The following is a 20563-nucleotide window of genomic DNA, read 5'->3' on the forward strand; positions in this document are numbered from 1 at the left end:
CCTATCGCGTTTCCAACACCCCTCCCCCAAGTCCCTCCTCCCTACCTTTTATCTTAGCCTGCTGGACACACTTTCCTCATTCCTGAAGAAGGGCTTATGCCCGAAACGTCGATTCTCCTGCTCCTTGGATGCTGCTTGACCTGTTGTGCCTTTCCAGCAACACATTGTGCAGCATTGAAACCAATATTGTAAGAGGTAACCATAAGTGCCTTGAAAAGATTGGTGCCCAGTATATCGTCTGATTCTTCTGGCTGCAGTCCAGTGCCATGCTGATTAAACTGTTAATCTCAAACATGATGCAACAAAAAAAACCTTGTGGTATTTGCAAGGTTACTGAAACTTTACAAAAAGCCCAGCTGTTTGAGAAAATCTAGTGAATTCTATGCTATGCGTGAAAGTAAAAAGGCATTGTTCCAGGCTAAAGTATGGACTTCCATTGGTTTATCTCTAACGCCCTGAATTTACTTGTTTCATTCTTTGCTCCACTATTCTTCCAACATCTGTTCTTTTCACTTGGGGATGTTTGAACCACACAGAAAAACTATACATTCCTTTAGAAAAAGAGAGACTCTCCCAATTTCTCTTCTCCCCATTGGATAAGTTCCAGAACAGTTGAATTATGGATATTAGATGTTATATCTTTCTTTGACTCAGCAATGTATCTTAATCCTTATGTGTGAAGCACTACTGCAGCTCCAATACTTCTGACATTTTTGTTCCCATCTCTGATCCCTCTGGCCCTTTTGGGTGGGTCTTGTCTATACTGAATTCAACAGTATTTATGGTGTACACATTGGCAAACTCATGGCTGATTTGAAATTGCCCAAGCTCATCTTGCGCAGAGTTTGAAAAGCAAATGGTGAGACTTTCACCTCCCAGTTTGAAAATCAGTACTGAGTCTTTGAGGCGATAAGCCAGTGTTCTAACTCAGTGCTTCACCCAGTTCCCTTTGCAGTTCAAGAAGTTGGAAAAACTTTGAACAACGGTGTGAATGTACATTATAGCCAGATGTGCACCTGTTCAGGAAGCTCAGTGGAAACCAACGGTTTGCTAGTTGTTGGAACAGGGTCGAGTAAAGCAGAGATTTCAATTGCATACTGAAGAATGCTCTTGAATATGTTTACCTCTGGTGTTATGCCACCTTCATTTAGATACAACATGTAAACTCTGTTCAGTACTCCTGATTTGTGGTTCAGACTTTGCACTATACTTGTATGTCACTTTTGTGTTAACTATCACAAATGTAGATTTAATTTACGCTTTTTTTTTCAAATATACCACACAAACTGTGCTGCTCCAAACTTTGTGGATGCAATTGTTTTCTGTCTTTCTGTCTCTCTTCCCCCCTCCCCCCCCAAGGTCATGGCTGACTTATGTTGATTATGGGCCACTTATAGTTAACTTTGAAGAACTGCAATTTCTTTGAGAATGATTGGAGTTGAACACTTGGGAAGGTTTCACATGGAGGGATAAACATTGAGTTCAGCAGATTTGCTCAGCTAAGTGAATAAACTAACACTGAGCTTTGGAGTTGAGCTCTTACTTTATTGGAGCAGGGAAAGATTGTTTTAGTGGCTACAGACATTGTCCAAGATATGTTGCTTCCTTTGTGCTCATGTCATTGAGTGACTGCAGAGCATTTTGAGCAGAGGGGGTAAATAGACTGCAGTCATGCTACTTATTGGTATCAGCAACATGGACAAAAAGTGGGATGAGATCCTGCAGGCAGGCTTTAGGATGCTAAGAAAGAAACTTGCAAGCAGGACCTCCAAGGTAGCAATTGGTATTCTGCCTGGTGCCCCAAGCGAACAAGTATCAGGACAGAACAGATGAATGTGTGATGGAAGGGAGGAGTTCAGATTCCTGGTTCATTCTCCTTGGTCAAAAGCAGCAGCGTCGTTGAATTCCCCATTAGCAACATCCTGAGGGTTGCCATTCACCAGAAACCGAATTACAATTGACATACAGAATCCTTAGCGTAGAAGCAGGCCATTCGGCCCAAGTCCATATTGACTGTCTGAAGAACATCCCACCCAGACTCACCCCATCCCTGTAACCTTGCATTTCCCACCTAATCTGCACAACGTTTGACTGTGGGAGGAAAATGGTGCACCCGAAGGAAACCCATGCAGACGCTGGGAGAATGTGCAAACTCCATGCAGTCACCCAGGGGTGGAATCGAACCCAGGTCCCTGGCGCTGTGAGGCAGCACTGCTAACCACTGAGCCACCGTGCTGCCCTTTAAATCTTGTGGATTTACAAATAGATCAGAGACTAGGAATACTGCAGCAAACGATTCACCACTAGTTTCCCTAAAACCTGTCCACCATCTACAAGGCTGTGTGAGATGGAATATTCTCCACCTGCCACTTGACAGGCCAAGGTAAGAGGAAATATGGCCAAGTTAGGTTCACAGTACATGTTTATAAATGATTGGGATGGGACAAATAACAATGGTGAGCTGCAAACTCAGTGCAGTGATAATAAAGGAGATCCTCCTCTGAAAAGGGCAAGATTCCTGGATACAGGGTACAACAGAAAGATAGTGAACAATTTGGGGGAAAAGGCAAACAAGTGACACCTGGTTGGGTTGCTCTTGCACAGAACTGACGTGCCCACAGCTGGCCGAGTAGCCTCATCCGCGTTGTAACTATTCAATTGTTGGATTGCAAAATAATCTTTTGCATTTAACACCTGTTAAGGTGTGTCAGCTTCATAGCTTATTTTTATTCAGGGGCTGAGAGTGTGGGTCAGGAACCTGAGCTGGGCTGGTGCAGGTAGAGATTTCTCAACAGATGTTCTCTGTAGACTGAAGGAATGTGATGACAGCAGGTAACTGGCAAACGTGGGCAGGAAGGAAGCAGGATTGTGAGCATTTCCCAGAGTGTAGGAATGCACCTCCAAAGAATAGGACTCTGTGTTGGGCAGTGATACTTGATAAGTGTATAATTCAGTCACTAAAAATGTTGCTCCTCGTCATGTTTAATGTTAACTCTTCCTTTGCCAAGTAAGATCTCTAAAGGTTCTGTGCAGTAGATGCATGAAGATTGTGCATTTTATAGGATTCCTTACTGTCTGTGAAATGCTTCACTTGCCCTTCTTCCTTTATCCTGACAGCAAAGCCTGTTAGTTTTGAGAATTCTAAGCATATTGACGGAAATGGTACTGCCGTATGAGTCATGTTAGCGTGACCTTTGCCACAGCTTTGTGCCCAGAAGCTACCCAGCCGAGAGAAAACCAGTTTGAGTCACCCATCCCACTGTCTAGCACCTTCTTTTTGAAATACTGTTTCACTAGTCAACCAATCTGTAAGCATCTCTTTGATTGTCAGTGTCTGTCACATTATTGGTCAAACTCCCTTTGGGATGTTCAGTCACATTCCCATTTTGTCTTTTCCATGGTTGTGGCTGTAAGACTTATATCTTTTAGGCGTGTAATTGATTTTATAAGGTGTGGTAAAATTATTTGATAGAATTTTCACTTTCATTGACTAGGAAAGGAGGTTTTGCAATGTTGTCTGATCTCCCAAGTGGATCCTAAAGGTTCTCCGATATATTGAACCAACATCCACTTCCTTACAAACCATCTTTTTGATTTTCAAATGCTTTGATATAGGTTGATATAGATGCTGGTTTCTGTTTCCATGGGGTGGTGGCACTTGTCTGGGATCGTGGGCAACTTATGATCAGTCAGATATTCTTGGTTTGAAAACAGAAAATGCTGGAGATCAAAGCAATCAACCATGGAGAGAGAGAAAGAGAGAGAGAGCGCGAATGTTTCAAATCTAGATGATTCTTCATCTCTTTTCTGTCTTCAGTACAGATTCCAGCATCTGAAGTAATTTGCTCTTAGATATCATTGTTTTGTTGGCTTTGTGTTAGGCGCCCTGTTTATTCCCTCCACCCAATGAAAGCAGCTTCTAGTGGTGTGGCTAAATAGCTCTCCAGTATCTTTCTTTCCTCTCCCTCCATCCCCTTCCTATGCCTTCCTCACCCCTCCTGCAGGCTGGAGTTCAAACAGTTAAGATCTTCATGACTTCTGTGGTTTAGTATCACATCTGACATGTTGTTCCTTCACATGTCAGCTTTCCAAGCACTGCTCCTTCAATAGGTAGCTGTGGAACAGGATCACATAGCTGCCTGATGAAGGAGCAGCTCTTCGCAAGCTAGTGCATCCAAGTAAATCTGTTGGACTATAACCTGGTGTTGTGCGATTTTCAACTTTGTCCACCCCAGTCCAACGCCAGCTCCTCCACATCACAGCCCTCACGTGTTGGTCATCAAGTACTGTCTAATTGCCAAAGCAGTGCCATATGAAATAAGATGTTCCCTTATTCATTTCAGTGGTGGTTACACAGTAACTTTAATGCTCTCTTTATGTATTTGTGATGTGGTACAGTAAACTGTGCAAATGGCCAAAAAAACCCTGAGAAAGGGATTAAACCCAAAAAAAGGTAAAAGCTTTCGTAAGTTTTCCTATGCTAGATGTTCGGATAGACAGACTTTAAAAAAATACTAATGAATGCATTACATTCGAGCACTGACTGCACCTGATGTCGGTTTAATCTTCCTCTGACCAGACTACTCCATTTTGATCTCTAGCATGCTGAGTGTAAGGTGTGACATTTCTCCAAGCAAGGGAAGAGGTATGAACTGACTGGCCTATGGGAGACTCTCTTATTTTACAGTGGCTGGGGTTGGGAGGCACAGGGTGAAGCATGGTACAAGGTGACACCCCTTTTCAATTGCTTCAGCTTGAAAGTGAATCTAAACGCAAGGAAGATAATTTGGATAAAAGTATTTTTTTTTCTTCAGAATGTACATATGTGAGAAGGGAATATGGTCTCACGAATTTGCCTGTTGTACAACATGTCGGAGTATAATGTCACTTTGACTTTCCTTCAGGTTCACCCTTTGCCGGCCAATCTTTCCACATATCTTCCCTATTCTCCACTATGGCAATGTGCTGAATGTTATAGAATTAATAGGCAGCCACTTGGATATGGGCACTAGTCCATGTGCATGGTTAGCTATCTGCTTTTGACTTTTAATTACCTTTGATCTAGCTTTGGTTGATTTTGAGATACTGGCAAATGTTAAGTGTTTAGATGCAGATACAAATGGGGTTTTATATGCCAGTCGTTTCGAACATCTCTGCAAGTGACCAATTTGAGCTCTGTACTTCTCTCCTTTCTCTAGGTGTCAGCCAGGATTTGTCGGTGAATTCTGCCAGCACTCGGACCCCTGTCTGATTTCAACCTGCCATCATGGAGGCACATGTCATACTTCAGTCACAGAAGGAAAGTTACAGAGATCGTGTAAATGTGCTTTGGGATATAAGGGTGAGCGGTGTGAGGCGATTGTCGCCAATGTCTGTTTGAACAATCCTTGCCAAAATGGAGGAACCTGCCGTCTCATTACCCTCGAGAAGTATGAATGTGATTGTCAGCAAGGATGGTTAGGTAAGAATGACCACATGCTCTAGGTTGAGAGTTGGAATCTACTATCAGGGCTCAATTTAAAAAAAAGATTCCTGCGAAAATAGAAACATAAGAGCAGTAGTAATCCATGTAGCTCCTCAAACCCATCCAGCCATTTGAGAGATCACGGTTAAAGACAAAAAAAAACGGATGCTTGAATCCAAAGTAGACAAATAGGAAGTAGGAAGAAGTCACCAAGCCAGGCAGTATCAGGAGATGGAGGAGTCAACATTTTGGTATAACCCTTCTTCAGGACTTCTGAAACATTGACTTCTCCACTTCTGATGCTGCCTGGCTTGCTGTGTTCTTCCTGCCTTCTGTGTACCTCTTTAAGAAATCATAGCTTATTTGCAATTTGATCCAAATACTTATCTTTTTTCATATTTTTTTCACTGATTGGTTAACAAAAATCTATCAAGCTGCAATCAGTCCTTTGGTTTTAAAATCAATGTCAATTGCCATTTATGGAAGGGACATCCAAACTTATTCCACTGTTTTCACGTTGAAGTGGTTACTGATTGAATATCTGAAAACTCTAGCTGTATTATTTGACTATGCCCCCTGGTCCTGGACTCTCCAACCAGCAGAAATAGTTTTCGTCCACACTATCTGTTCCCCTTAATATCTTGGCAACTTTGATCAAATCACTCCAGAACCCCTCAGTTCCAGGGAATGCAACCCCAGCATGTATCATTTCATTTCATAATTCAAGCCTTGAAGAGTAGATATCATGTTTGAAAATCCGCACTGCTCTCTCTCCAAGGCCACTGGATTCTACCAAAGGAATGTCACCCAGGACTGTTAGCAGTCGCCCAGGTGTGGCCTCACCAGGGTTTTGTACAGCTGAAGTATGACTTGTAATGACATGTACTTTAAGCCCTCTCAATCCCTGTTTGTCACATTGTAATGCTTTTTGACCTGGCCACTGAATTTATAGCTTTTCACCATTTGGAAAGTATCCTGTTCAAATCTTTTGAAGTGAATGACGTCACAACTGCCTACAATGAAATATATTTTCTACTGCTTTGCCCATCTATTGTCTCTGTGTAATGTTATACGTTGTTTACGTTACCACTTATCTTTCTGTCATCAGTGAATTTGGACCTACGGGTTTCTATCCCCTCACAGAGGTCGTTAATAAAAATGGTGACCAGTTGAGGCCCCGATATTGATTTTTGAGAGAAACCATCAGTCGCATTTCTGCTCATTTAACCCCACATTCTGGCCAATAATCTGCCTTTGTTAGCTGATATTAAAGTGTTCTATGTGACACTACACATTTCTACACCCTAGAATCATCATTGCCTGGTATCACTTGGAAACTGGATTGATAAAAAGCCTGAGTTTAAATAAAGTTAAGGCTAATAAATTGAAAAAAGCTACGTTTCTCTAGCAATTTTCACACCCTCAAACACTGGGTACTACTGAACTGGTGAATTATCTTGAGAAGTAGTCATGTTATACAGCTAATTTCTATTTAGCAAGGTCACTAAACAACGGAGAGTTAAATGGATCAGAGTTAAATGAACTGCAGGGAAACTTTCCAGATTGTTGATCCTAAATTGGTTTTAGGTATTTGATCTTTTCTTTTTGTCTTTTCAAGCGATCACATTACGTTTTGAGGCAAAGGAATCTCCTTAAAGAATGGGACAGGCTGAATGGGAAAAGTTTTGGGTGAATCATGTTCAGGGCATGGAGAACACAGACATAGACCGACATACACACACACGCACAGAACCCCCCCCCCCCGCCCACCCCCCCCTCCCGCCACACACACACCAAGTAATGGCATGCAATTTTTAATGTCCACCTGAGAGAGCAGACAGTGCTTTGATTAATCCCAACAATGATATCTGTGACAGTGCAGCACACTCAGCATGGAATAATTACCCAAAGTCTTTGGAGGGGGACATGAGCCCAAGGCCTTTTGACTTGGAGGCAAGGGTGTGGGCAGTGAACTACAGCTACATTCAATGATGCAAAATTATGCAAACGGTGTGACAAAGGAGAGACCTTCGATCTTACGACCTTCTTTGACTTCTCAACAGGTAAAAACTGCCAGCAAGTAGATTTCTGTACCTCTCAGCCATGTGCTAATGGGGGCAAATGTAGCAGTTCAATAGACAATTACACCTGCAGCTGCCTCCCAGGCTACACCGGATCCCACTGCCAGACTGACATCGATGAATGCCACACTGGGAATCTGTGCCAGAACAGTGGCACATGCCAGAATGTACCAGGATCATACAACTGCCTGTGCAAACCAGGATTCACTGGGACCAATTGTGAGAGTGATTATGTTGCCTGCTCGCCATCGCCATGCATGAATGGGGGTACCTGCCGATCAACCAACGATGACCTAACCTACGAATGCAACTGCCTGCCAGGTAAGAGCTCGGAACTGGAGAAGGATGCTAAGTGTCTTGGCATTATTTTAGTCCAAGTTAGTGCTGCATCTGAAATGGGTCAGTTAGACTCGAAACATCAGCTCTTTTCTCTCCTTACAGATGCTGTCAGACCTGCTGAAATTTTCCAGCATTTTCTCTTTTGGTCATCTGAAAATTACCTGTACCTCAAAATCTCTCCTACCAAGCAAATTCCAAAGTATTGCACTAGAAATGTTAACCCTGTTTTTCACAGATGCTGCTACATTTGCTGAGTTCTTCAGCATTTTTGATTTCATTTTAGAGTTCCAACATCTGGAATATTCTGGAATGTTTTGCTATCGGTTTCTGTGTTGGAAGCTCTGGTAAACCCAACGTCCACGGAGTCTGCACTACCCTATATTTGAATCAGTGTTTTCTGACTTCCATCCCAAGGGACTTAGCTTTGATTTTGAAATTGTCTCCAGCTTCTTGATTCCCCCTCACCGGGGGGAATAGTTCCTCCCTTTTTACAGTATCAAATCCATGAAAGGTTTCCAGCATTACTCAATCAGATCATTCCTCGATCTTCTGTACTTAAAATAAAGTTGAGAAATAAAATGATGCTCAGAACCTGGTGAGGAGCTAAACACCAGAGTGATGGCAGTCAAATAGTAGTTGATGATTGTGTGTTGTAAAATCTTGCAAAGGAGTAGGAAAGGATTAAAAAGGTCAACATAGGAATTGCCAGACAAAAAGTGAGCAAAGTGCGTCTGGTTCACATTCTGCAAAAATGAGAGAGCAACAATTGAGTTGTTGTCTATTCATTGCTTAAAACCAGAGTTGCCAGGAGGAAAACTCTCATCAGGAACAAGTTGTTAGGATCTGGAATCTGCCTACGTGTGTGTTGGAGGGAGATTCAATCATGGCTTTGAAAATGATTTGGATAATTATGTGAAGAGGAGTTTTGCAGGGCTGTTGAGAAAAGATGAGCTGGTAGGACTGGCTGAGTTGCTGATGTAGAGAGCATGTGTGGGCAGAATGGGCTGCATAGCCACCTTGTGTATTGGTAATCGCTTTGTAGTTTTGTAATTTATCAGCAACGCTCCAGTAGTTGAGGATGAGTTTGAGAGGACACAGCTCAATTTGATATGGGTCTGCAGCTGCAAGATTTCCCTAGTTGCAGTTGTGCGTCTGTAGAGGATTGCTGAGCAGGGTTGTGTACATCTGCAGGGAAGGGGACATCAGACTAAATCTTCTCTGAGGCTGAGGCAGCATGGATTCTTGCAGTTGGTTTTTAGGTAGTAGAAGGCCCATCGTACCACATGCATCACTGGAAAAGCCAATGCCAGATATTTAAATGGGGAATGGTTCTTCCTCAATCCAAAGTGAGTTTAAGTTTTTGCTGTCCTTGAACCCCAATGCAAAATTCTCTATATAAATTGAAAACTCACTAAGAAGCTTCTAACATTGACTGCTCGTTTGTATTTTGTTAGATATAGTACGTGTGGCAGTGATGTGATATTGCTGTAAACCGTTGTTTCCGTAGAGAGGGATTATTGAGCCAGGCTTTCTCTGTATGATTGCCATCTTCCAACATCACCTTATCCCCATCTATTCCACTCAAAATTTGTGCATAGCTTCGGTTAGTGGAAGCTCTGTGTAAACTGTGACTCAACCCACAATATCCTTTGCTACAACAGTACAGACCACTCCTGAGAGAGTGCGGGAGTACTGTGTACAATTTTCCTTAATTGAGGGATACACTTACATTGGAAGCAGTTCAGAGAAGATTCACATGTCTGATTGCTGGGATGAAGTGGTTGGCTTGTGAAGAAAAGTTGAGTAGATTGGATCCATATCCTTGGAGTTTAGAACAATGAGAGGTGATCTTACTAAAACATACAAGATTATGAGGGGACTTGACAGGATAGATGGTGAGAGGATGTTTCCCTTCACTGGTGAATCTCGAATGAGGGCAAAGTTTAAAAGTAAAGGATTTCCCATTTAAGACAGAACCGAGGAGGAATTTCTTCTCTAGAGATTGTTAGTTTATGAAATTCTCTCTCTTGCTCAGAGAGCAGTTGAGGCTTGGTTATCGAATGTATTCAGCACTGTGTTGGGCAGGTTTTTGATTACAAAGGGTTGAGGAGGCAGAAAAATGGAATTAAGACTACAGCCAGATTGGCTTCAGGGCCAAGTAGCCTTCTCCTCTTTGGGTCTTAAGGCATTGCAGTTTGGTAACCACCCAGCATTACATAGATTACTAGAACCCTATTCCACACAAGCATTTGTACTCCAGTTTGATTCAGCACCATGGTGAGGAAGAAAGGAGAAGAAAACCACCTTCTGTGTTCCACAAATTCTTATTTAACATAATTAGGGCTGGTCACAGAATGCCAACAGTTTGTAGCTATTAGTGACCATCTACCCTTGAGTTTACTGTTGCCCTTGTGCTCTTAAGTGAGTAGCTGACTGTGGGCATGTCCTAGAATCGCTGACTGCAATCACAATCACTAATTAACTGTCAGAAGTTTATAAGCTTAAACACCCCATTTTAACATGTTGATAATTGCAGCTGTAAAACTTCTGGTGTCCTAACGAGTAGTAGTGTTTTGGTCTTTGCCAACCACCTTTTCCAGATTCTGAGTTTATGTTTTGATAAAGTTGTAACAGGTTGCACTCAGTTATTTAATGGTGAAAGTGAGATCAGTGAATAGTTTATCATGTTTCATAGAATCCCGACACTGGAAACAGACCATTTGGCCCAACAAGTCCACACCGACCCTCCAATGAGTAACCCACCCAGACCCATTCCCCTTCCCCAATACTCTACAATTCCTCTAACTAATGCACCTAACCTACACATTTCTAAACACTATGGGCAATTTAGCATGGCTAGTTCACCTAATCTACATATCTTTGGACTGTGGGAGGAAACTGGAGCACCCAAAGGAAACTCTCACAGATGCAGGGAGAATGTGTAAACTCTACACAGACAGAACTCGGGTCCCTGGCACTGTGAGGCAGCAGTGCTAATTCCTGAGCCACTGTGCCACCCAGTCTTGCCAACTGTCCCTCAATCACCAGCAATTAATTGAGGCAATGGTCTTATTGTCCCTCTATTTGAAAGGTTATGGATTTTGAAGGCAGCATATTCTGCCGTTGCTTGCCACTTGCTTTAGTAATTCCTTCTCTGAACTTGTGGCTGATGTGTCGAATAGTTATTTTTTTATATAATCTGACTGAGGATCTTAGCCAGGAAATGTGTTTTGCCAATGAGGAAACATTTAAACTGAAATTGCAGGTGAATTACTTAAACAATTAGCTGCAATAGCGGGTCCCTGTTGACATGATTAACTCAGCTCCAATTTGACCTTGGAGCAATCGCACTGACTGGGCAAGGCAGTCGCCTGTGGGGAAAGGGTTTGCAGGAAACCAAGCTTCACAATGTTACAGGATGTGCAGTGCTAGGAAAACAAACTTCTTGGAAACAGTACAAGAGGATATTGATGGAAGTACTTAGCATACAAGAGAGCACATTGGAGCAGCAGGACTTGATCTGCTAGTCCGAATGCAGCTCATTAATACACATGTAGATTTAAGTGGCACTGTGCAGTGATCTGGTTTTCAAATTGGACCTGGCATTACTCCTGTGCTCAAGATGGCTATGACTTTGGAATTGAGTAAGGAGAAATCATTTGGTTGGCTAATGAAATTGGCTTATACTTTTGTCTCTGAGGATTTTCTTGGCTGCTCCATTCTGGGGCGTCAGTAAAACTGCAGTACAAAATGACATTTCTAATACAAACAAGGTCACCATGGTTCTGGTGTTTGGTTTTGAGTTTCTTTGTTGACGTATGCCAAGGTACTTTACAAGGCCAATTGGCTGCAATGACGACTACATCTTGGGATTTGACTCGATAACATGAGCAACTTAAAATTTCTTTTGCCTGATTGAGTTTTAGAAAGCCATTTGTTGGAATCAGAATGACACAATGAAATCCTCCATTTTGTATCCCTTTTCTACTGAGCACCCCAGGCATCTGTGACTGTAACATTTACCTTAGTTATGTTTGGTGACATTATGTTCTGATCCTGGTCCAGAGCACAATATTTATGTCATGATCTGGTTAGAATAAAATATATGAAGTGAGAGATCTGGAGGTTGGGGGCGGGGGGTCTTTCCTAGAGAATAAAGCCACAAGATTCCACAGTTTTGAGCAATACAACATTAGAACAGTAATACAATTTATGATGATTTTTTAAAAGTCACCATATAGACCATGGAGCTGCTCTCTCATTAGAGGGAGACAACTGGTGGTGATTTAAACTGAGGATCACCATACCTTTGGCAAGGGGAGAGGTTCATAAGGAGAGTCCTTCATGGTAACCTCAGCCGGTGTGGAAATTGAGCCAAGGCTGTTGTCACTCTGCGTCACAAATCACCTGTCCGGAAACCTTAGCTAATCGTCCCCCTGGATGACACCTGGGTCCCGATTGCAACACTTATGAAGATGCTGTTGGAATTAATAAGCAGCTGAGTTCTAATAGCACGGAGCCATCTTGGTGGTCTTGGACTCCTCACAATCTGTGTAGTAAAGCTGGTTTCCCAGCTAACTTCAGCACCTGGAGTTTGTCTTTCTCTCTCTCACTCTCCCCCTCCCTCTCAGCTTTGAACTCCCCTTGAGTGACCTCCTGGACTGTCTCGGGAGACCTATTAAAAATCTTATAATAAGCCTCTGCCCTATTGCTGAACACAACTGGATGTGGCCACCACCCATAAATGTCACTAGCCACAGATTGTTAGCTTGTTCAGTACAAGCAAAAATAAGAGTAGAGAGTTTCGTTACACTAAAGTTAAAATTTCTTGTGCCAGTTTGAGTTTGGAAAGCCATTTGTTGAATCAGAATTGCATGACAAAATCCTCCACTTTGTGTCCCTTTTGTACAAGGTGATGGATACAGCATAACCCTCGTGATTTTCCTTAAAAGACTTTGTGTAAAAATGCATAGATGCTAGGATTATCATGGGGTGGCACAGTGGCTAGCATTGCTGCCTCACAGCACCAGGGTCCCAGGTTCAATTCCAGCCTCTGGCAAACTGTCTGTGTGGAGTTTGCACATTCTCCCAGTGTCTGTGTGGGTTTCCTCCGGGTGCTCCAGTTTCCTCCCACAGTCCAAAAGTGTGCAGGTCAGGTGAATTGGCCACACTAAATTGTCCATAGTGTTAGGTGCATTAGTTAGAGGGGAAATGGGTCTGGGTGGGTTACTCTTCGGAGGTTTGGTGTGGACTGGTTGGGCCAAAGGGCCTGTTTCCACACTGTAGGGAATCTAATCAAATTTAATATGAGCCAAAGTTGACTGGGTCGCACACACTTGAGAAGACCAGGTAACCTATTTCGTTGATATCACAGAGCCAGCTTCAGAGTTGATGCTAACTGCTTCTCACAACTCCTGTAGGGTTTATGGGGTTCATTTTATTGGAGAACTGCAGTGGAGAAAATATTATGTAGTGTTCCACATGCCACCATGTTGCCCAGATAGCATGGGAACAATCATGATGAAAGAGGGAGAATGAAACTTTGTTTCTGAAAGTGTGACTGGTTCATTTGCTGCTGGAACATCTGTATTAGTTACAGAATCTACTGTTTTAATGCTGTAAAATAATCCATGAATTGCATTCCCTCTTGTACTCGACAGGATTTAGTGGAAAGGACTGTGAGATCAACATTGATGACTGCCCTGACCACAAATGTCAGAATGGTGGTACCTGTGTGGATGGAGTGAACACTTACAATTGTCGATGTACACCTGAATGGACAGGTATGTGAAGAGGTTTCTGATTAATTGCTTTGAATTATACATTTGAAGATAGCTCAACTTAGATTGAACCAAATTGTCTTTGAAAAGAACTTTATCAGGATTGGTTTATCTCAACCAGGAAGGTCGATTGTGACATGAATGAAAAGTTTGAATGTGAAACATTCCTTTACACACCTTCAGCAAACAAATTACATCTGATGTGTGGTCCCTTATTTTACATTGACAAATATTGTTGCCAAAAACAGTGAGCAGCAAGGTCAGTTCCACAAACAGTAATGAGCTGTTTGACTAGTCGAGGCTATTTTTGGTTCACTTGTTTTATTTTCAGGGAGGGATGTTGGACCAGGTGGTGAAGAACGAGAAACTCAGCCGAAACCCTTGCTGCTGACCTCTTTCCGGTGATGACTATTAGAAATGCAGATGAGAGCCTTTGATGGGCTTAGCCCTCTTTCACTCATCTCCTGGGTTCTCCTTGGAGGAATGTGCATCTGTAATGGAGTGCTAGAGTATTGCAGAACCTTACTACCTGTTAAAATAAATTGTCATTGGGTCGATTCAAAGCTTATTGCAGAATAAAAGTTTGTGATATCGGGGATGGATAGATGATTGGCTTGTTAACCGGAAACAGAGAATAGGAATAAGTAGGTCATTTTCAGGCTGGCAGGATGCCATGAGTGGTGTGCCACAAAGATTGGTGCTGGGGCCTCAACTCTTTACAATTTATATAAATGGTTTGGAATAAGGGATCAAAGGTATGTTCGTTAAGTTTGTTGATAACACAAAGATAGGTAGGAAAGTGAGTTGTAAAGAGGTCATGAGCCTACAAAAAAAATAGGTTGAGTTAATGGGCAAAGTAACAATGGAGTACAATGCGGGAAAGTGTGAAATTATGCATTTTGACAGAAAACATCATGAAAGGAGCATATTATCTAAATTGTGAGAGGCTGCAGAGCTCTGGCTTGCAGTGAGTTCCGGTGTGTAAGTACATGAATTGCAGCAAGTCAGTATACAGGTACAGCAAGCAATCAGGAAAGCTAATAGAACACTTATTGTTTATTGCAAGAGGAATTGAACACAAAAATAGAGGGGTTATGTTTCAGTAACACTCTGCATTGGTGAGACCACATCTGGACTACTAGGCACTGAATTTAAGGAAGAATGTATTGCGTTGGATGCAGCTCAGAGAAGATTTACTGGACTAATACCTTGACTGAGTGATTGCCTTATGAGGAAAGGCTGGGCCTGTATCCTTTAGAGTTTAAGAGTCAGAGGTGACTTAATTAAAGCATTTAAGATTTTGAGGAAACCTGACTGCTGAATGTTGGAAGGATGCTTCCTCTTATGGGAGAATCTAGAACTAGGAGTTATAGTTTTAACAAAAAAAGGGGTGCCTATTTAAATCAATGATGACAAAACATTATTTTCTCTCATAGGACTATGAGTCTTTGGAATTCCCCTTCCTCAAAAAGGCAGTGGATGTAACAATCATTGGATTTTTAAGACAGAGGTAGAAATTCTTGATTACCGAGGGAATGAAAGATTCTCAGGAAATTGCAGGAGTGTTGAGTTGAAGTAAAATCAGATCAGCCATGATCTTATCAAATGACAAACGGGCTTGAAGGGCCAAGTGGCCAACTCTCGTTCCTTGTTTATACTTCCATAATATTTGAAGCCTGAAACAAAACTTATGACTGAAACAAAACTTCAGTCATAAACTGAATTTATTTATTTTTTCACATTTCGCAAGCTGGCTCTCAAATTCTTTCTTGTCTCCTTTCCACCCCCAATTCCCCCAAACAATTGCATGAAATACATGTCGTGAGTAGGTTAGGTAGGTAAGAAGGGAGATGCAGGATACATAGGACTGGAAAGGGTGTGGGTGAGCTGAGAGGGAAAAGAAATGTTTAAAATTAGGTAGGCGAACAGGATATTGGAGTTAATTGAAAGCAGAGCGGAGGAAGGCTTTGTGAACAAAGGAGTTTTTGGTTCAGACCCTTTGGCAGTGACTCTGGCTTTTCAGCTGGAATACATTCTGGGTAAGTGAGCAAGACATGAGTTGTGGAATTGATTTGGTCTGGTTCCAGCTATTTGACTTCGGAGATTGATGAGACTCTAGTTCAAGTTTGGGTTGGGGGGCTGGGAGAGTATCTGCAATTTTATGCTAATGCTGTGGTCAGCAAGTTAGGGGTTTTTTTTTTGAACCAAAAGAAAATACATGCAAATTGTCTTCTTTTACGTAACAAAAATCATTTCAGAATACAGTTTGGAGAGAGAGTTAGAGCAGGGTTATAACACATGACTCTGCCCCTTCCTGGTATTCTACTTGATAACTTTCTACCCTGGTGTAAATGTAGGATAACAAAGAGTTATATTTCATTTGTGGCATAGAAATGGGCTATTTAGCATGACAGTTCTATATAACTTACCTTACCCATGAGTATCCTCCTCCCACATTTCATCTCACCATGTCAGCATGTTCTTCTATTACTTTCTTCCTTGAGCTTATCTAGCTTTCCTTTGAATGCATCTGTGCTAATCATGATGAATCTAATCAGGGTTCCTGATGAAGGGCTTTTGCCTGAAACATCGACTCTCCTGCTCCTTGGATGCTGCCTGTGCTTTTCCAGCACCGCACTCTCGACTCTGTGCTAATCATGTCAACTATTCCATTGGTATCTACTTTCAAATCTCACCCCTCAGTGTGAAAGAAGTTTGTCCTGAATTGTTTTAAATCGGGCCTATTACGGCTAGGATGAGGTGAGTCATACTGGAGGTAATAGTGTCAGCTGCAATCCCATGACACTGAGTTTTAGTGAGGAATGGTTGAAATAACCTGCCTGTATTTTCTGTCTGATGGAGAATAAACCTTCCTCATTCGGATGAGTATCCTTGATCTGTAGCCCCATTGTGAGACATCAGGACCTGCTGGTGCAGGTGACAGTGTGTTTGGTTACAAGTAACCATCCTAATTCAGTAAAACATTAGTCACCAAATTGCTCTAACTTTGGTGGTGGGGAGGCGCAGGGAAAGTTGTGATTGTTGGATATTAGACAGTGGAGAGACACTTTCATATCTTTGGAACCAGCTTTCCAGACTGATATATTCCTTAGTTGATATGTTCAAAGGCACCAACGTTTTCCTAGGTTCGACAGTGCCAAACACCTATTGGAGTAGTAATGATCGAAAATGCTGGGAATACCCAGCAGATTTAGCAGCGAGGAATAGTGTCAACATTTCAGGTCTTATGACCGTGCATTAGGACCAGTTCTCTTCACAAATGCCCGATGTACTGAGAATTTCCAGCACTTATGTTTTTATTTTATATTTTCAGCACCTGCAGTACATTGCTTTTGTATCTTGTGCAGCAGAGTGACCTCACTTTGACATTGTTATTGTGTTAAACTCAACCATTTGTACACCTTGCAATGCCCATTAATAGCTGAGCCAGGCCAACATTTCTGTTTGATTATGTGGTAGATAAGGTGCTTGGTTTCTGTCTATGAACTCTTTATCCCTGTTCTCCCATATAGGTCAGTTTTGTACAGAAGATGTAGATGAGTGTCAGCTGCAGCCAAACGCATGTCAGAATGGCGGCACCTGCTCCAACAACATCGGAGGTTATAACTGCGTCTGTGTCAATGGCTGGAGTGGTGACGACTGCAATGAGAACGTTGATGACTGTGCGAGTGCTACTTGCATGAATGGGGCCACATGCCATGATCGTGTGGCATCGTTTGTTTGCGAATGCCCTGTTGGCAAAGCTGGTAAGGCTTCTGGTCTGGAATTTATTTTCTTTTCCGACTCACTAATAAAACTGTCAAGTCCTAGCTCTCCTCAATTGGAGAGGCAGTGTGGTGGTGGTAGGGAGGGTTGATAGGATCATAGAGATATCCAGCATAGAAACAGATCCTTCGGTCCAACTCGTCCATGCCAGCCAGATATTCTAGATAAATCTAGTCCCATTTGCCAGCATTTGGACAATATCCCTTTTAAACCCTTCTTATTCATATATCTATGTTGATATTGTACCAGCCTGCACCACTTCCTCTGGCATTCCCTACACACACCATCCTCTGTATGAAAAAGTTGCCTCTTAGGTCTTTTTTTTTATATCTTTCTCCTCTCAGCTTAAACCTATGTCCTCTAGTTTTGACTCCCCGACCCTGGGGAAAAGACCTTATCTATTTACCCTATCCATGCTCCTCATGATTTTATAAACCTCTATAACGTTACCCCTCCGCCTCCGACGCCCCAGGAAAAACAGCCCCAACCTATTCAGCCTCTCCCTACAGCTCAGATCCTCCAACACGGCCAATATCCTTGTAAATTGTTTCTGAACAAGTTTCACAACATCGTTCCTGAAACAGGGAGACCAGAATTGTATGCAGTATTCTAAATGTGGCCTAACCAACGGCCTCTACAGCTGCAATATGACATCCCAACTCCTGTGCTCCTATCCTATCTATCTGTGACTCCACTTTCAAGGAACTATGAACCTGCACTTCAAGGTCACTTTGTTCAGCAACACTCCCCAAGACCTTACCATTAAGTGTATAAGTCCTGCCCTGGCGTAACCTTCTTCACTGTTCACAACACCTCCAATTTTGGTGTCATCTGCAAATGTACTAACTATATCTCCTATGTTCACATCCAAATAATTTAGGTAAATGATGAAAAGCAGTGGACCCAGCACCAAGCCTTGTGGCACATGACTAGTCACAGGCCTCCATTCTGAAAAGCAACCCTTCCCCACCACTCTCTGTCTTCTACCTTCAAGCCATCTTAAACATAAGCTTAAATTTACTTCTGAGTGTCCTGAGTCTTCGGCTTGTTTTACTGGACATAATTAAATTTAAAACCCAAGAGCCTTCAATTTTGATTTGTTGAGCAAGAGCTGGAGAGCAGATAAAACTAATCAATCTGCATTTATAATCCTCTGCATCAAGTATTATTGTTCCACTCGCTCCTATTTAGTGGAACTTCTGTTTCTCATTTTAAAATTATAAATACAAGTTCCACCCCGAGTCAGTGCTCAGACATTTCTGGTTCTGAATGTTATCTGGGTCTGCGCATTCCCAAAACATAACAGTTAGGTTTCTGAAGGTTACATTAATCTCTGACTTTAAGACTGACGTAAAGGCTGTTATTGTTCGGTTTTCTAGCCTTAATCAGCACCTTATGTGTGTGAGTCACTATCACACACTGCCAAAAAGCCCACCAGTGACTTTAAAATTCTGAGGTGTCCTTTCTAGTTTTCAGCATCTACTATGCTCCTACATCAAGAAGCAAAGCTTGCAAGGCTAACTAAAAGTCCCTTATATATTTATGTAAGGTTAATGAGCAGAAGTTGATACGGGGTTCAAATATGCTTTGTGAACATTTCTCAGTGGTGCTTTACCTCCCACCACCACCATCCTCCTTCACAATTTTAGATCTTGACCGACCCGACTCCAGTAGAATTTCTAACCTTGCCTTCTGATTTAACGTCCTTGAATATGTCATAGTCTCCACGTTGTTTGTTCTACTCCTTGTTTATGATTAGATTGCTCTAATCTCGAAACCCAAACTTGGTGCAGAGAGAAGGAAACCAGGTTAAGTGTGCAGTTGGTATCTTGATCTCCAAAGTTGAAAACCGCGTATGACCAGAATTCACCAGGGTGATTCAGTGGAGTTAACTCCAGCGATAATAGATTCTACAAAGATGTTGACCTTGCTGCGATAGATATTTGTTTGAAAATCATTAGAAAGTCAGTGGGTAAAGCTTCTGAGAGACAAATAACTTCAGGCTGTCAGGAGGAACATTCAATAGTCTTCACCTTGCCATCAGAATAACCACAGGAGCATTGCTTCTATCCACAATCAAGGTGCATGTTCTTCTGACGACGCATGGCTCAATAGGGAGTCATCACCCCAATTGCAACACCCATTATTCCCCTTGACAATAATGAGTGATGAATAAGCCTTGCAGCTCTTGGTTGATGAAGTTGTTTTCATCATGTCTTTGTGTCTTGGCCAGTGACTTGAGAAGTTTCTGCCTGATTTTTACTCGGTTGATTTGAAAAGGATGGATACTGTAGTAGAAACGGCAACATTCAGCAGTAATTAAATATCCATATTGTGCTTCAAACCCTGATAATGAACGTCATGCATACAGATTTGAAGCTGTGAAGTGCCTCCTGGGAAGATACTCGTTTGTTGAGGATCCACTCTGAATTCAAGCAAACCTTATCCACAATTAAAGGGATTCTCATCTCATGGGAGAAGCATATGACTAACAATGGGCAATGTTTATTCAGTACAACAGCAAACTAAAGGAAAAATCTGATGTTATCTGTAATTATTGACGTTATCACTGTTAAGGTTTAGGAGGGAAGCTGACAGTGCAAATAAAGTACACTTGACCACTCCCACCTTGTCGAGGGCAATCAGTGATAGACAATAAATGCTCGTCTAAACAGAGGCACCCACATTCCGTGACAAAATAAAAAGTGCTGCTGAACAGCCAACTGCAAAACCTTTGTTGCTTGCAGGCCAGCATTACTCAATTGTTCTGCATATGTTTGGCTATCAAAGACAGATTCAAGCCAATAACCTTTCCCAGATGAACAGGAAACCTCTCATGTTGGTTTTATTTTAAAAGCAATTCCATTCTGTACCTGCATTGATTGTTATCAGCGCTGTATTACATATTGACTGGCCCCGTGTATCTTTTTTATGTTCATCTGCCTACAAAAAGTATTGCTGTTAATTTTAACAGCACTTAACTGGCTTCCCATGGTTTTTCTGTTTCGTATCAGCAGTGAGAGTCAGTGACCTCACCGGGGTAACTGTCTGGGAAGAGTTAGATGGAACACGTGAAGGGGTTTGAACAAACATCTGCAGCATCCTGTCATCTC

General features: G+C 42.1%; 1 protein-coding gene across 1 annotated transcript in view; it reads left to right on the forward strand.

Moving 5' to 3' along the window:
- LOC122554632 (neurogenic locus notch homolog protein 2-like) overlaps positions 1-20563 on the forward strand; it is a 158324-nt gene that overhangs the window by 67999 nt on the left and 69762 nt on the right. Inside the window, exons 3-6 of the mRNA XM_043699954.1 lie at positions 5199-5461; positions 7528-7866; positions 13545-13667; positions 17198-17431. Of these exons, the coding sequence (XP_043555889.1) occupies positions 5199-5461; positions 7528-7866; positions 13545-13667; positions 17198-17431 (959 nt within the window). The remainder of the gene's footprint in view (positions 1-5198; positions 5462-7527; positions 7867-13544; positions 13668-17197; positions 17432-20563) is intronic.

This window comes from Chiloscyllium plagiosum, chromosome 11 (assembly GCF_004010195.1).
Source record: "Chiloscyllium plagiosum isolate BGI_BamShark_2017 chromosome 11, ASM401019v2, whole genome shotgun sequence".
NCBI lineage: Eukaryota > Metazoa > Chordata > Chondrichthyes > Orectolobiformes > Hemiscylliidae > Chiloscyllium > Chiloscyllium plagiosum.